General features: G+C 39.2%; 1 protein-coding gene and 1 pseudogene across 1 annotated transcript in view; both read left to right on the top strand.

Annotated features, from left to right (window-relative positions):
- The first annotated feature begins 755 nt into the window (after positions 1 to 755).
- On the top strand, positions 756 to 4187 carry LOC128584263 (bromodomain-containing protein 7-like; annotated as a pseudogene).
- A 9222-nt stretch (positions 4188 to 13409) lies between these two features.
- NBAS (NBAS subunit of NRZ tethering complex) overlaps positions 13410 to 18295 on the top strand; it is a 408191-nt gene continuing 403305 nt past the window's right edge. Inside the window, exons 1-3 of the mRNA XM_053587868.1 lie at positions 13410 to 13534; positions 15547 to 15601; positions 16822 to 16858. Of these exons, the coding sequence (XP_053443843.1) occupies positions 13418 to 13534; positions 15547 to 15601; positions 16822 to 16858 (209 nt within the window). The 5' untranslated portion in view covers positions 13410 to 13417. The remainder of the gene's footprint in view (positions 13535 to 15546; positions 15602 to 16821; positions 16859 to 18295) is intronic.

The raw sequence follows: 18295 nt of genomic DNA, 5'->3' as shown, positions 1-18295 counted from the left end.
CTGTATCTTTTAGTGTATGTTTAAGTCTTTAAATAGAGAGGTGGATGGGAGTGCACAAAATCATTCATGCTAAGAGTCTTATTTTTATAGGCTCAGGACTAGAGAGGGCTTAAGGGAGACTGAGTTAGACTTTGGTTAAGGAGAGACTCTTTATCAGAACCATGACTTACTTTATGTCCCTGAACCCCATTTTTAGATTAGGAAATCAAGACTCAGGCTAAATAATTTTTGCAAGGCAACAGAATTAGTAACAGAACTGTGATTCAACCAAAGGTCTTTCTAATAATACCAGAGTCTATCCCAGAAGAAGGACAAGGAACTGGAAGAGTGTGCAAATCGAGATCCATGGGCGGTAGAAGGAATGACATCTTATTAGGCCATTAAATCTAAGATGTCTGTTTTCAAATCTAAAGTTTAGTTTATTATATCTCAAAGAAGAAGCAGTCAAATTAATCAAACACGCGCCTAAACTATTGACACAGTTTTTCTATTTTAATGGTTGCCTGTTTATGCCAGCAGTGAAGAAGCCTGGAGAGAGAGTGGCAATGAAATCATGAAAGGCATTTTCCACAGCTTATTGAGAATTAAATATTTTTCATTGCAAGAAACGGCCCAGAGTTCTCGCGCGCCGCCTTCTCGCGAGGGGCGCCGCTCCCGCCCTCGGCTCTTTCAGCGCGGACCGGATGCGGCGCCGCTCGGCCTGGGCCTGGCTGGGGGACACCGGGGCCCTGTGGGACATGGGGGCCCTGTGGGACATGGGCAAGAAGGAGAAGCAGCACGAGTTGGACAAACACTCTGAGGAGTACTGGAAAAGCCCCTGAAGCTGGTCCTGAAAGTGGGAGGCAATGAAGTCACGGAGCTCTCCACCGGCAGCTCGGGGCACGACTCCAGCCTCTTCAAAGACAAAAATGATCATGACAAACACAAGGGCAGAAAGCGGAAAAAGAAAGAAAGGAGAGAAGCAGGTTCCGGGGGAAGAAAAGGGCAGAAAATGGAGAAGAATAAAGGAGGATAAAAAGAAGCGAGATGGAGAATGAGGCAGAAAAGACCTGCAGTGTCATGTCCCTGTAAGATTGGGTTTGCCTCCTGAGAAGCCTCTCACAAGCTCTTTAGCAAAACAAGAAGTGGAACAGACACTCCTTCAAGAAGCTTTGAATCAATTGATGAGACAATTGCAGAGAAAAGACCCAAGTGCTTTCTTTTCATTTCCTGTGACCAATTTTATTGCTCCTTAAACACCCACTGGATTTTAGTACGATGAAAGAAAAGATCAAGAACAATGACTACCAGTCCATAGAAGAACTAAAGGATAACTCCAAACTAAAGTGTACCAACGCAATGATTTACAACAAACCAGAGACCATTTATTATAAAGCCGCCAAGAAGCTCTTGCACTCAGGGATGAAAATTCTTAGCCAGGAAAGAATTCAAAGCCTGAAACAGAGCACGGTCTTCATGGCAGATTTGCAAAAAATTTGAAAGCAGAAAGATCAATCAGATACCTCGCAGAGTGGGGAGGATGGCGCTGCTGGCTGAGAGAGAGGGAAGACTCTGGAGATGCCAAAGCACAAGCTTTCAAAAGTCCCAATAAGGAAAATAAAAAGAAAGACAAAGATATGCTTGAAGATAAGTTTAAAAACAGTAATTTAGAAAGGGAGCAGGAGCAGGTTGACCACATGGTGAAGGAGTCTGGAGGGGAACTGACCCGGCAGCTTGTCAACAGTCAGTGTGAATTTGAGAGAAGGAAACCCGATGGAACAACAACGTTGGGACTTCTCTACCTGTGGATCCCCTGGTGGGAGAACCAGGATACTGCCCTGTGAGACTGGGAATGACAACAAGAAGACTTCAGTCTGGAGTGAATATTTTGCAGGGCTTCAAAGAGGATAAAAGGAACAAAGTAACTCTGGTATTATACTTGAATTATGGACCCTACAGTTCCTATGCATCACATTATGACTCTACATTTGCAAATATCAGCAAGGATGATTCTGATTTAATCTATTCAACTTATGGAGACGTCTCTGATCTTCAAAGTGATTTCAGCATCCATGAGTTTTTGGCCACATGCCAAGATTATCAGTATGTCATGGCAGATAGTTTGCTGGATGTCTTAACAAAAGGAGGGCATTCTAGAACATTGCAAGAGTTGGAGATGGGCGGCGCCTGTGGCTCAGCGGGTAGGGCACCGGTCCCATATGCCGGAGGTGGCGGGTTCAAACCCAGCCCCGGCCAAAAAAAAAACCACAAAAAAAAAAAAAAAAAAAAAAGAGTTGGAGACATCATTTCCTGAAGATGAAGGTCATGCCAGGACACTTAACCCAGCAAAGGAAATGGAGATTACAGAAATAGAATCAGCAGGACGTCTGGACTCCAGTACTCAGGACAGGCTCACGGCACTCAAAGCAGGGACAAGTTTGGAACTCCAGTCAAAGTCTTTGACTTTGAAGAAGCTGAAGTGTTCCAGAAGAAACGATGAGACCACCAAATTGCTCAGGGAGCTCCAGGAAGCCCAGAATGAGCATTTGAGCACCAGACCCCCTCCCAATATGATCTGTCTCTTGGGTCCCTTATATAGAGAATGCATCTTGCTGAACAAGTGACCAATAATCTTAAAGAACTTGCACAGCAAGTAATTCCAGGTGACATTGTAAGCATGTATGGAGTTCGGAAAGCAATGGGGATTTCCATTCCTTCCCCCTTGGTAGAAAACAACTTTGTAAATTTAACAGAAGATTTTGAAGAACCTAAAAAGACTGATATTGCTGATGGGATGTTGATATTGCTGATGGCCCTGATGGGATGTGAAGCCAGCTGGTATTTAATTATATATTATGTACATATTTTTTTCATTCATGGAAATGCTTTTCTGAAGATATTAAATATTTGTAAATTGTGTTTTTTAAAAAAGAAAAGAAATGGCCCAAAGCCTGGAAGAAGTTGTACTCAGTTGTTTCAAGGTCTAGTGAATATGGTGGATGACAGGGAGTTTTCAAGTCTAGCTTCTGTAGTTTGAGCAGCATTGTTTGAGAGACAGGCCTGTCTTTATTGACCAATCTCAGCTGCTTAATTGCCAGCGACCTCATGTTGTCTGTGTGGTTGCAGTAGACATCCACTATAATCGATCAGGTCTCATGACACTGTAGTGGATAATACCAGCACTGGGTCAGCAAAAACACATCATTAGCTTTTTTTTGAATGACTGTTTGGTTTTAGACTGTGTTTCAGTGCTTCGTCTTTATCCAACCATTATGCCGAATCCTTGCAATTGACAAAAAGAATTCATTTTTCATCATATGTAACAATATGGTATAGAAATAGTTTGCCATAGTTTATGGCATGACAGCAAAGAATTACAAGCTTCAAGATGATTTCTCTTCTGACACTTGTAAGAATTAATGTAGAACCCATCTATGCAGATTCTTTACCTTGCCAATTTGTTTCCACTAGTCCAATATTGTTTGAATAGTAATGTTAAAACTTGATGCTCATTCATGATTCATGTGTAGTTAGAGATGGATTCACTTCCACAACAGCTTTCAGCTTATCAGTATCCGCCTTGGTCTCAAGTTGCCCACATGGCCATTTTCAAGATTAAAATGACTAGAACAGAACTTCTCAAATTATCAATATACAGTATATTCACTTAGTCACATCCTTCCCAAACACTGTATTGATATTTCTTTTCTTTTCTTATTTATTTATTTATTTATTTATTTTTGAGACAGAGTCTCACTTTGTTGTCCTCAGTAGAGTGCTGTGGTGGTGTCACAGCTCACAGAAACCTTAAACTCCTGGGCTCAAGCAATTCTCTTGCATCAGCCTCCCAAGTAGCTGGGACTACAGGTGCCTGCCCCAATGTCCGGCTATTTTTAGAGATGAGGTCTTGCTCTTGATCAGGCTGGTCTTGAACTCATGAGCTCAGGCAATTCACTCACCTTGGCCACCCAGAGTGCTAGGATTACAGGCATGAGCCAGCGCTCTCAACCCTTTATTGGTATTTCAAGCTGTCTGTACTGCATTGTTTTCACCACAGAGCTCATATTCAAAAATTGCAGGAGGTAGAGGGGCTGATTTCTCCCCTCACCCTCTAATTCAGGGTAAAGCACCAAAGAGGGCCATCCCTGTGGATACTTATCAAAAGCAATGAAGATGAAAGGAGCCCAGAGGTAGCCCAGACAGGGTAATGTCACCAAGAGCACCCATGCTGCATGGAGCATCGGCAGGCAGGCAGGCTAAGACCTTTGAACTCCTGATAGGTAGATTAGAGAAGCTGGTTTATCTGCCCTAAACAGATGAAACTTGTTTTCTCCTCCCCCTTTCTAAACAAGTTATCCGGCCGTTTTACAATTTATTACCCTATGCTTTTCTACTCAATCTTCTGGGGACTTGGGATTCTTTTTCTTCTATTTTGAATTTTGACACCTTTACACATTTTTTTTTTTTTTTTTTTTTACAAATGCTTTGTCTTGGGGATCAATACAAGGTTTCTGAGGAATTAGAGTGTTGCTGCATTGCCTCAATCTGCCCCTGGGTGCATGAGACCATGTATGCCTCTCCAGGCTCTATGCACTAAATTGTTGTAAAGTCTTTATCCTTCACTGCCACCTCCTCTGTCTCCCCCCACAACCCTGGGTCAGGGTCCCCCCGAAGCCTAACAAAAAATAACATGAATTTTTGACTTATCCATCTAATTTTCACAAAAATTGCTCTTAAAGAAAATTCAAAAGATAATCACAAGCCAAAACACACATTTGAAAGCATAAGGATGGGGCGGCGCCTGTGGCTCAGCGAGTAGGGCGCCGGCCCCATGTGCCGAGGGTGGCGGGTTCAAACCCAGCCCCGGTCAAACTGCAACAACAAAAAAAATAGCCGGGCGTTGTGGCGGGCGCCTGTAGTCCCAGCTACTAGGGAGGCTGAGGCAAGAGAATCGCGGAAGCCCAGGAGTTAGAGGTTGCTGTGAGCCGTGTGACGCCACGGCACTCTACCCGAGGGCGGTACAGTGAGACTCTGTCTCTACAAAAAAAAAAAAAAAGAAAGCATAAGGATGTACCTTACAATAAAAAAAAAAAATAAGCAATAAGTGCCAAAGTGAAATGTCAGAGATATCAACTGTCAAACTTCACACTTAAAGAAATCAAACATTTCTTTCTTCATAACCTAATATAAATGTGCACTGACTGCAAAACATTGAGTTTTATCTCACATTCAAGGTAAATTCTGGAGCAATTTTTAGCTATACTTAATACATTTGACTTTACCATACTGTTGTCTTACTTGGTGACTTAAATTTAAGATTTGTGTCTCAAATGCCTTCAATCTTTCTTTTAGTTAATCCTTTCAGGACTTAATTAGATTGCAAGGCTACTTCTTAAAATCATTTATCTCATGTCTGTATCACAATGTAACAATTTATTTATTTTTTTCACAATGTAACAATTTAAACTTAAAAACTTTAAAAGTTTAACATTAGGTATACATTTTTATCTAAAGAGAAATCTAAAGCTATAAGGACTTTAATAGAAAATGGTTTGCCTGAAATTCTGTGGAAGAGCTAAAACCATTATCATTGAGAGACATTTAGTAATTCCTCCTCTAGTGGTTCTTAATCTTTGGTGTTTAATTTAGTTTTTCCACATAGCAGAGGTTATCTGATCTTGATGTTTTAATAGCTTCTCCATTTTTCGTTAGTACTTTGCCCTGTCAAAACACATTATTAATTACTTGTCAGCTTCGTTGAATCCTTGCTCTTTTGGTTAATATTTCCATCATAGTTTTTTTTTTATTAGAGGTAATGATAAACTGAAGGACTTGACCAAAATTCTACTACATCTGCAGGAAAAAAGAATCAGGGATCATGAATGATCGGCATATAGAAAAATTTTCCTTGAGACTTTATTACTTTGCTGGAAAAAATAAGTGATTTTTAAAAGTTGCAATCTCTCTATTAAGCAAAAAGAGTTAATTTATAATAGCTTCCACATAACCATGTATAATTCATGCTGTCAATAAAAATGTATCCAGAGCCCACCTTCAGGCTGTGTTTATAGAGATTAAAAAGACATTGTCCTTGTCCACAAAGAATTGTGGTATTTTGCTTTTGTAGTTGCCTTTTGAATTTCTGAATTACTGCTGTTATTGGAGACTCCCTAGACTTCTGCAGTCTGTGGACATGAGTAGTAATCATTGTAATATGAAATACTGTAATTTTACTAGTTTTGCTCCCAAATTAAAATAGAGGACCCTCAGTCATTTGTAAAATCCCCTACTAAATACTTCTGGGGAGTCCCAGAGGTACGTGATTCATGTTGGCAAACAAATCCATTCCTTTTGGACTCTGCCCGTCATTTCCCCTTAGAGCCACTGCTGATCTGTTGTCTGTGGTCTATGCTGTCTGTGAGTGCAACAGCTGTTCATAAGAAAGCTGGGGCAAACACCTTCCCCCATTTCATTTGCTTCTGCTAGGTTTGGAGTCTATCATTTCAGACAATTTGTCAAACAAGACATTCTGAAAGACTCCCACAAACATCAAGAGTGCTAGCTAAAACATGAAAGCAAAAACACAACTTCAGTTTGCAAGAAAATAAAAGATATCCTGAGTCCTGGCAGCAGGTGGGAGAATCTGTGGAAGAAGCAAGAATTGGCATTACCCACTTTAGAGATTTCTATGAATCCAGGTATTTAGACTTTTGATTTCAGGACTGAAATTAGAGGTGGGACAGGAAGGGGGAATCTGGGAACAAAGGCTCAGTTCTATGTAGAGAGGGGAGTTGGATCACTGATCATCCTATATAAAGTTAGGACCCATGAAGAGCTACAACTTTAAAATATTTTTGTTAAAAAAGAGATGATAGCAAATAAACTCATCTGTGATGCCTGAAATCTGAATGGATTTAAAAATCTCCTTTGAAATTTGTGGCCACAGCCCAAGCATCTTGTAAGTCTTGGACCTGAATTTACACTACATGTGTGTATTGTCTGATGCAGAAGTGAAGGCAAGTCTCCCCAGGTGGAGGAAACTTTCCAACCTAGGCCTCAAAGAATCTTCACAAATCAAACTCCAAAGCATATGAGCCAACAGTAACACACATGCTGCAAGAAAGAAGCCACCACAAGTAAGAGTCAGCGGGAAAAATACAGATCTCCAAAATTTCAGGTATTAGAAATATCAGGTAGAGAAAGTAAATTATGTTCGATGTGTTTCAAAAAGTGGGACTTGAAATAAGAAGAAAGATAGTAGCAAAATCATCAGCACACTCGAGTTTTAAAGAACTTCTAGAAGTAAATATATGTGTAATAATTGATATTAAAAATTTGATGGAAGGGTTAAACATAGAAAAGGCTAAAAATTAAATTTCCAAACTGGAATAGAGAACAGAAGAAATTACAACAAATACAAAACAGAGAGATACAGAGGTATAAAGTGTGAGAGGGAGATTATGATGTGCGGAGGATACAGTTGTCTGTTACCTGTCTAAAGAGGACGATGTGCAGGCAACATTTGATGATGTAAGGACTGAGAATTTTCTGCAAGCAATTAAAGCACATAAAGGGAGGGAGGAGAAGTAATTGTATTTCAGACTTCTGATATTACCCTTCATAAGGTGAGGGGGGAGGCTGGAATTGAGATGTGTACATATGGGAGGTATATATGTGGAAGCATATATAAGTGTTGTTACCTTAATAATTATTGTATCAACCTTATTCCAAAGCGAGAATTTTCTCCTTTTCTTGGTTTATATAATATTTATTTGTTCTGTTCTTTCATGCCTGTATGTCCTTTATTTCATTCTGTTTTAGAAGATAAGTGTTGTATTTCTTTCATTCTATTCTTTGTGCCATAAAAATTGTAGATTTACCTTTTCCTCTAATACTTTCTTATTAAGGTTTTTACACATTTAGCAAAGTTGAAAGCATTTTACCATGAACACTCCCGTACCCACTGAGGATATTCTACATGTATCATCAGTATTTTACCATACTTGCTTTATCACCCAAACCTTTCCATTTATTTATTTACCCTCAACCTAGCCATTAATCCATCTTATTTTACAATGCATTTCAAAGTATATTACAGACTCTCTACCTTTGTTTTCAAACAAAATAAAATAAAAAAGCTATTCTCACTCTTAAGTCAACAATTCATTATTTTATCAATATATTTTTTGTAAATTTATTAGCTTATCTCTTGTACTTGCTGCTTTTTGCATCTGTCACTCTGTGTGCCTCTAGTAAGGCCTATTTCCCAGTTTGTTCTATATAATTTGTGAGTGAGGAAAATGGAGGGGAGGGAATGGCCCTGTTTGAATTGTGTAGCAAATTAGAATAAATGAGCTTTCCGTAAGGGGCTGGAGATTCCTGCTTGGCTAAAACCGTGCATGAAATTTATATCTATTTTGGTTGCCAAGAGATATTATGAGAGTCTTAGAATATTTATGGAAAGATTGATTGGGATTCTGCAGGCTTTCTGGAGGAAATAAAATTTCTTGAATTGCTCTCAATATTATTTTATTATTATGATTAAAACTTATACTCTTCATAAAGAGCTAGTGCACCATCCAATCAAATACAAAGATATGACACTTGTGACAGGCAGTGTTTAAATGCCTAAATTCAATTTTATTATGCAATTTCAAATTCAAAATAGAAGCAATTTTATTTGATGAACTAATCTCTCTGGTCTCTAATATCTCGGAGAAGCACAAAAGGGTTAAAGGCTGAATCATTAATTAGTGGCTTTTAGTTTAATGGCTTTTTAACTGATAGGAGCTAAAAAGTTGAGCTGCTATAAGAGAACCTATCAGTTGTGACAGCTCTATGCTGAAGATGCAAGAGTCGAAAAACGATCCCTTTATGTGAGATACTGTTAAGTAACTGTTGCCTAATTTTAAGGTAGAATATTTGTGGCCATCAGCAAAAGTGAATGAGAATTATATTTTAGTTCAGTTGAGGCATACTTGATATGCTGTGAGGACAGGAAGAAATAGGAAAATTTTCCTATTTTTTAACTTTTCATCCTAGCTTTATTAAAACATCAGATTACTACTCTTTAAAATAGGCAGATCACAGTACATTTCCTATTAATAATTAGAACATTAGACAAAAACTGTTTCCATTCCAGCTTCACCATTGGCCTTGGTTGGGTCATAATAATTTAGAGCCTAAAATTACTAATCTATATCTCTGTATTTCTATATCTATATCAATACCTATATTTTTAACTATAAGTAGATAAAGATATTAACACATTCCTTACAATATCATAGAAAGGAGCAGAGTAAGGTATAATAAAGTACCTGCTTGAAGCAGAGTAGGGACACAAAATGTAGCTGTTCCAATGATGATGCCTATTTTGAAATTGTCTCAAATTTTATTTCTGTGTCATTTCCTTAAGTAGTTCATAAACATTTGTATTGGTTATTTGGAAAATATAATTTTTCTTTTTAGAATGATTTATTTGTGACTTAAAATATCTTTGAACCAATGATGGACTTTCACCTACACTATGAATTGATTAGATGACCATAATAGCACATGACAACCAAACTCTGGAGATGTTGCATAGAAACTCAACTCAAATGAGTTTAAGCATAAAAGGGAATGCACTGGATCATTTACCTGGGAAGACAGAAGTACCCAGGCATTACTTGTTTCAGGCATGCCAATATCAAATGAAGTCTCTGCCTCTCCTCTGTTTCTCTGAATTTGTTGGTTTCCTACTCTCACCATGCAGACAGGCTTTTCCTATATAGTGAAGAAGATGGCTGGTGACAACTCTAATTTGTATTCTCCAAACTCTATGACCCCCAAAGACCTTTTCTTTTACTTTCATTAAAAAAAAAAAAAATCCTAGGGAATCATTCTCAACCAGATTCTTGAAGTAATAGGAATAGGTTCCTTTGGGTCGTGGAGTTAGAGTTTGGGGATGGGTGGGCCTATTAGAATTGCATGACTTGAGTGAAGGAAGAGCAGTTGAAGCAGGACCTGAAGGTGGCAACAGGTCTGGTGGACACGAGTGACACTGGTCAATTGCAAGCATTAGTAGGGAGGAGGAAGGAATGAGGGTGAAGAGTCTCGCTGTCCTTATAAAATGCCTGAAGTCTTGTCACAAATCTACTACTCTCCCGTTTAAGATTAGTGTGATCATCATCTCAGTTTGCCCAGTCTTGTTTTATGCTGGGCATAATTATTAATATCATCTCTTTTCATTCTCAAAAGTGTCACTGTAATTGAGATTAATTAGCAGTTTGGCTTCAGGTACCCAAGCTGTTTTAAGTCATCTTATTCCTTTGACTCAGTAGAACTTTGATAACTTTGATCAATTCTTTGCGTTTTCGTTTCCAACCCTCATTGTCTGGTATTTGTCATTTGAAGCCCTACTTATGAAATATACATTCTCATCAGTGTAACTGGCTTATTGTACCCTCAATGAATCCCCAACAATAAAAAAAAAAGAAAAAAAAAAAAAAAAGAAATATACATTCTCACCACCACTTCCCCTTTTGTTGGTCACCTGACATTCTTCACCTTCCAGGACCTCTTCCATATTTCAGGAAGTGGTGAAGAATGCTTAAAAATTTTCCCATCTGCTCAGAACATTCCTGGTAGTGGGATTCTCCTTCTATGAGTGCTGCAAGTTAAATAGACACTCACTCTCCAAATATTGTAGTTTCAGCCCCTCAAACTTCAGTTTTGTTGTTTTTTCAGAATAGAAGCTGCCTGAGGCCATTCAGGGATGGCTTTTTGTTTCCCGTTCTATTGTACAAACTGAAAGAGGTGGCCTTGCAAAAATTGTAAAAATAGCAGGAAAATACCTAATCCTGCAATTTCCTAGTTAAAGTTAAAGATCAATCTTCTGAGTCCTCCCACTAACAGGCACCCTGCCTGTTCAGAATTCTGTTTTGCACAACTTTTGAAAAAGCTTAACAGACAGAAAAAGGATGTATATGTTTCTTTTCAAAATTGTTCTTAAGAATCTGCTTTTGACAGCATTCTTGAGTAAACAGCAGGAAAGGAGCTTCAGGCTTCAGGGGTAGACTCTTCCCATCTCCTGTGATAATCTAATCTCCAAAGAAAGGTAGAGGGGCCAGATCTTGGACTTAGATGTGGCTCAGCTTGTTTTTGTTATCTGCCTGAGGACGAGAAGAAAGAAAGGAGCTGATGGAGCAATTTCTCCACTCTACTCTGCCAATTTATAACCCTCTTTAAAATCAGCTAATTACTTGGCCTCAGCTTCTGGCTTTCTCCTCTTTTTTCCTTAAGATGCCACACCTGCTCTCTTTTCTTGTTGTCTTTCCCATTTTTTCTCTCTCTCTCTCCTTCTAAGAAGATAAAATAAATTTTATACTTTTATATCACAATCTTGGTCTTGAGAAACTTTTCTTAAACCCGTATACACTTGCTCACACCCTAACACAAACTATGGTGAAGGGGATCAGGGTGAGGATGGATAAAGCAATTGACATAGTGTGATGAAGTAAAGGAAAGGAATTTTTAGTGATATATTTGCAATTGTACCCTTTGCACATCAGCTAAGAAGGAATTAGCTACCTCCTGGCTGTGGTCGTGTAGATTAAATGGTAAGTGGTGAAGAGAATGGACAAAAACAGAAAGTAAGCCCATCATCTAGCCAAGAAAGGATGAAATAAAGAAGGGGAGTAAAGAGCCAAGGAAATGTGGTGTGCAGAAATGGGTGAGGGCCGTGCTGAGGCATCACACAGCCCCAGTGGCCCCTGTTCACACCACAGGCCATGTGGGTGGTATTCCTACCTCTTCACATTCTACAGGAAAACTTCCACATTGTCAGCCTAGTGGAGCGGGCAGAGGAGATGTCAGGTGTTTACAATGAAAGGTTTAATAAAAAGTCACAGCTGTTGTGCAGAGAAATACTTTGGGGAAATAATGTGTTAAAGAGATTTTTCTGGGAAGTCTTTCATTTATTCAATAAATAATATATAGTTTGTCCTCAGCTTTGTGCCAGGCACTATTATAAATTCTAGGGACATAGCAGGGGTGTATATGGCATCTGTGTGTATATAGATAGAGCACTCTGCCCTGGCAGAGCTTACATTTTAGTGAATGGAGACAGAGAATAAGCATATATTGTATAGCATTTTAGATGATAACAAATGTTATGGAAAAACAGAGAGCAGGTCTGGAGAGATGGAGTTGGGGAAGCATGGTTGAGAATTTTAAAATGAGCAGTCAGTGTAGGCTTTAGCGAGGTGAAATTTGAGCAAAATCTTGACAGAGATAAGTGAGAGAGGGGTGGGGTGGAGGGAAGAAACCTTCCAAGCAGAGGGTACAGCCCTTGCAGAGTCCCTGAAGTGGATGTGTGTTTGTCAAGTTCAGAAACAGCAATGCCATTGTGCCTGAAGTTAGAGGGAAGAGCAGGAAATGAAGTGTGAGACTAACTGGGTAGCAGGTCCACTATACAGGTGCCTGAGGTCATTAAGCTTCCAGAGAAAGGCAAGTCATTAGAGGCTTCTGGGCAGAGGCTTTTAATCCCATGACTGCCTAATCATTAGGCCCTGATGCATCTTGATGAATATTATGCAATATAATTCCCTCAAGAGATCTTCCCTATTGGTGTTTCTTTTGAATGTGACACAGTGTTAATACTTTGGACTTTGCATATTCATTCTGGTTACCACAGACTGCTCAGGGCTTTCCACAAAGAGGTACTGTTGAATGAATCAATGAACAAGTGAATGAACAGATGAGGCTGGCCTTTCAGTTCCCTTCATGAAGGTTCTCAACTTACTATTTTCATTTTATGGCACCACACCCTTTCTCAATTTAGGTTCTGTTCAGCCTGCCTGCTCTCTTCTATCATGTATCTATCTTTGCTCACTCGGTTTCCTCCTGCTTGAAATGTTCTCAAATGTTCTGTTGGATTCAAATTTTACCTCTTGTTAAACACCTGGGAAATCTCCACTTCCTCCAGTAATTCCCCGCTGACAGACCCTGGGGCCTTTTCTGAGGTCCTACCCACTTGATGGGCTTTATCTCTTGAGTTGGATACGTTTTGGGTTGTTCATTTAAAAGCCATTGTTTGGAAGCTCTGTGTTCTGCAAAGAATAGATGAATGAATATCAGTATCTCAGGGACAAGGAGGGGGTGAACTTTTGCCCTTTATTTTATAGAAGCTGACTGGGTAAGAGAGGGTCAATGACTTGGCTGATTTCACACAGATTAGATAATAAGGCATGCGCTGGGACCGAGACCCAAAACGTAGCCAGGACAAGCAATGGTTACTGTCCTTTCTATTCCTAGACGAGTTAACGCAACATTTCCTTCCGGCAGTCAGTTCACGTCGCTCCCTTTCGCGCGAATCAAAAGCGGCCGCGGCCTGAGAAGCTTGTCCCTTGCGCAGTTCCGTAGCGGCCCTCCTCAGCTGTTCGCGTCCCGAGCAAACATGGCGGCCCTCGAGTCCGGGCCGGCTCTGAGTCCAGGCACGGTAGAGGGCGAGGAGGAGACAATTCTCTATGACTTACTAGTGAACACTGAGTGGCCACCGGAGACAGAAGTTCAGGTGAGCCAGAGCCCCTTTAGGGTTTCAGGCAATTTGACGCGGGCGCTTTGTGGGCAGATCCACGTAGCTGTAGCCACGTAGCGGAGGGGAGCCGGGTGGGCGGGGGAGCAGGGCTCCGCAGCTTGCGCAGTCGCCTTGGCAACGACACCCTGGGCTGGGGCGGTGGGTAGTCCCTGAGACTTTTCCTCAGCTCGCGATTCGGTTGTCAGGGGAGACACCTGGTCTTCTGAGCCACGTTGCTTTCCTCTCTGATGGCCAGTTTCACTGTACTTGGAGAGGAGAGCACAGCGCTGGATTCGAGGGTCCTTCTTGAGTCTGGACTTTCGGGGTCTACTTTTGCTGTCAGGGGCCACCTGACAGCAAAAGGCTGGTCAGGGGCCACCCTCTACGCGGTGGACGAATTTTTCAGGACGCCACAGTCTTTTTAACACGTAAGACGTGCTGCCGGGGAGCGCAGGATCTAACTGTTTACCGCTAAACTGGGGCTGAATCCTGCTAGTCCTTGTGTGTTTAATAAGCGTGTCCGCCTGTTCCGTTGTCCCAGATACTGTTACTAGGTGCTGGGGATACATACGGAGATGAATAAACTTTCGCGGATCTTTTAGTTCAGAAGGGAGACAATCCAGTACATAGGTGCTTTAGTAGCAACGTGAGCAAAATGTCGTGGGAGTAAGGAGGAACTAACTGACCAGGGTTGGGATATCTGCTAGAGAAAGGGTTATTAGCGTTGATAACTTATAAAGGGGACCTTGGATTTATCAGTTGTTTCATAGGGATAGCCTCTTAGGCCGAGGGTGAAGAGGAGGAACCACGGATCCATGTTTATTTCAAAATATATTTGATTGCTTAATATGTGCCAGTTACTATTTGAGACTTGGAGGAAATGGCACGGTGAATAGTACCTGTATTAAAGATTGTGGGGTCCAGCCCATATGAATTGTCTTTTACATCTTTTCTGAGTGTTTTTTTTCTTTTTTAACTCATTCTTAAGCTCATTTTCTATAACGTTTGTATATTTTTCTCTATGATCTCTTTCTCACTGCAGTTTCTGGGTGTCTGGAAGATCTGCAGATATTACTGTTTTTCAAGTATTTACTTAGGTTTTCTTTGTCTTGAACAATTAGAATATTTTGAAAGTTATGCAGCTAGGAGGAAGCTGTTGCTCTTGCCAGATGAGTTTCCACTCCTTAATACTCATCAATTAATTGCAATAATGTTTCAGAATGCTTAAATAAATTGATTGTGAAAAGATAATCTCCTCAACCATTTAAGTCGAAACCTCAAGGCACTTTGTTTTTGGAGGGAGAGGGCACAGTTATATTGATACTACGTTGCACCGATTTCAGCTGTTGAACTATGAGCTCTGGGAGGGCTCCTACACCTGATTGCTCTTTCTATCTTTCTTCAGGGTCAAATTATATCTTGTAAGAATTGGACATCAAACAGCATGTGTCTGTTGAGTGAAATGACTTCTGTATTTTAATAGTAGTATCTCACTTTTCTTGACAGCACTTTAGTGCATCTTACATAATGCCTGTAATGTATCTTTGTGTTTTCTTTGTGGCGTCTCTGGGAATGTATAGCGGAAACTCAATGAAATTGCTATGAAATACGACTTTATTAACCTCTATGACCCCTTTTCTTGTGAACAAAATTTGTTTTAGGTTCCACCAGTATGGTCTTTGCCCTTGACTCTTTTTGCCTTTGGGTTGATTTCTTGATTTGGGAACAGTTTCTAGCCTCAATCTTTGTCCTGTCCTGCAAGGTTCATCCTGACACATGCCTGTACTTCTTGCTAGTCCTTGTGTGTGTCAATAAACAAGCATTTAATAAGTGTGTGAAAATGCTCACATTTTCTCCCATTGCCCCAGACTCAGTCTACTTTTTGGTTTCAATCAGTAAGTAGGTTTAAAATACTGTTTCTTTGTACCCAGAAAGAAAAATAAGTTTACATATTATATAAGTAATAATAGAAAATTCTTAAATGTAAAATTTTTTGTTTTAAATTATAGCTTAGAGGCAACCGAAAACATGGTGCATCCTTTATCATCACAAAAGCAATTCGAGGTAAATAAAGCTTATTTATTTTTTCTATATATAATGATTTAGTTAGCAGTTAAAATGGGTTTTTTAGACTGTAGATTTGATGAAAATGAGTAACATATTATTTGAGTTTAATTATTAACACATTTGCACACACACCTGTACACATATATGTATGTATATTTACACATGTGCTTTTTTATGCATCTTAAAGCTTTCTTCTAAACTATACCCTGGGTTTAACCATTATGGATATGTTTCATAAGGACACATGCTTCTAGAGACTGAAGCCAGTACAGGTCTCAGAGATTCTATGGATGTTGAAAGTGGAAACACAGCGAAAGACCATTTTAAATTGTTTATATGATTTTTCAGATAATATATAGCCAGAGATATTAATGTTATAAATTTGATTAACTAGGGTCTTCATTAACTTCTAACAGATTTTACATGTGAGCTAATAAGAATCTGAGAAAGTATTGAGCCTTAGGCTTGTTGAGCTGGTGCCCTGAGGACTTCATTATATTAATTCTCAGAATCCTTTTACCATACTATCAGGGTAGATATTATTACTTGTGTATTTTTGGGTGAGGAACCGTGCCCAAGGTCATTCATTTGTAATTTGACTACATGTCTTTCTAGCTCCAAAGTCTATCCTTACTGTACCAGTGAATTTTACCATATTATGCTAGTTGTTTATAAAGAGAAGATTCAGTTTCATAGTAGTTGAGTATTAGAAATTAACTATAATTTTATCTTCTGATACAGAATATCATGGACTTCCCCATTTTACGTATTATTTTTATGTCTTTGCTATAAAGTGTTAAATGGTATCCTGTATTAATTTTTGTGCAAATACTTTGGGTAACTACTTAAAGGGTAACTACTTGACTCCTAGCCCATGGTTTCATTAAAGCTTTTTAGATGAAATTTAACATCCCAAACCACTTTTATTTTTGGTACAGTTAGGAAATACTTCAAACTTTTGAATAATACACAAACTTGGAATTTAATACAAATAAATACATGATTTTGTAAAAGTTATCGTATCTACAGAGTGTCTATAAGGTTTGTTGGACTTTCAAATAGGCAACTATTAGGTTACATTCATTCCCCAATTTTAAGAGATTGTTTTGTCATGATTCAGTTTGCAGTAAATTTTAGATTTTTTATCTGTAAATCTAATTTGAAAATGATTCTTGACAACTAATTTATGTTTGGTTTGCTGTTTATTTTTATTACAGATCGTTTATTATTTTTAAGCCAATACATCTGGTACAGGTGAGTCTTCAATTCTTCAGAGAAATAGTATGAACATCAGATGCAAACAGTATTACTCTGTTTATGATTTAAGTTCTCATAGCTGAATTCTAGATTATGATAAAGATGCTGACATTCAGGTGAGCTCAGTTTATACAACAGACATTTCAAACATTTTGGCATAATCGGACAAGATATCTCCCTAGACTTAGGGTAGTTTTTGCTTCCTTAGTTATTAAGAATGATGAATTCTGTTTCCTCTGATGAGTGTTCTCAGTGGTATCCTGAATGCCCACATCATACACCTGCAGCTTGCGTATCTTTTAAAGAAGCATTTTTGTTCTTATTGTTACATCTGCTCTCTTGTCATTATTCAGTTGCTGTACGTGAGAAGATCTTTAGATTTCAGTTCTGTGTACTTTTTAATTTCTTGAGTCTTAAGTGTATTTTCAGGCATGGCTAATTTTCACCTTTAAAAAGAACAAGAAAATAATAATTTCTGCAAAGTCTATAATTCTTCTTTTAGATACATGTGTAGGAATTGTTTTATAGAATTATTTACTTTAGGTTGCCTTTTCTTTCAGAACAAAGCTCCAGAAATAATGTAGTTTTATAAATGAGACCTTTGGCTCTTTATGGCTTGCTTCATTGGTTTTATACTTTTACTCTCTCTGTGTGTATATATGTATGTATATATGTGTATACATATTGACATTTCTTAATTTTGTTTTCTGGCCTGTGTGGGGTGTGATAGGACAGAGAAGGTGGAAGAGGAAAGGAGCATAGATGTAGGCTGTGGTTGCTGAGCTCACTAAGCTACTGCTTGCTAGTCCTGGACCCCCTTGCATAGCGTGGCCATGAAAAGCTGTCTGTTCAGGTTGCTGCTTGGTAATTAGTTCTTTTTGTTATTGTATTGGGAAGGAGGATTCAAAAAGATTTAACTCTGATGGAGGCCTTATCCTGTGTGTAAGCATCTTAACTTCAGATCAGTAGGTATCCTTCTGTCTGTCTTCTGAGAAACCTTTTTCCTCCTATTGGCCATGTTGATCATTGTACAGGTTGTGAGTATTCCATGAGGTGATTAACCTTTCTCATGTCTGTTTTAAAAAGATTATAGTTTAGAGCGGCACCTGTGGCTCAGTCGGTAAGGTGCTGGCCCCATATACTGAGGGTGGCGGGTTCAAACCCGGCCCCGGCCAAACTGCAACAATAAAATAGCCAGGTGTTATGGTGGGCGCCTGTAGTCCCAGCTACTTGGGAGGCTGAGGCAAGAGAATCGCTTAAGTCCAGGAGTTGGAGGTTGCTGTGAGCTGTGTGATGCCATGGCACTCTACCTAGGGCCATAAAAGTGGAACTCTGTCTCTAAAAAAAAAAAAAAAAAAAAAAAGATTATAGTTCAATTTGTACTTCTGAGTATGTGGCAATTAAACATAAAAGTTTTGGGCCAGTATTTATTTC

Source organism: Nycticebus coucang, chromosome 4 (assembly GCF_027406575.1).
Source record: "Nycticebus coucang isolate mNycCou1 chromosome 4, mNycCou1.pri, whole genome shotgun sequence".
NCBI classification, from domain to species: Eukaryota; Metazoa; Chordata; class Mammalia; order Primates; family Lorisidae; genus Nycticebus; species Nycticebus coucang.
The sequence above is the reverse complement of the archived record's forward strand: the minus strand, read 5'-3'. Positions and strand labels throughout refer to the sequence as shown.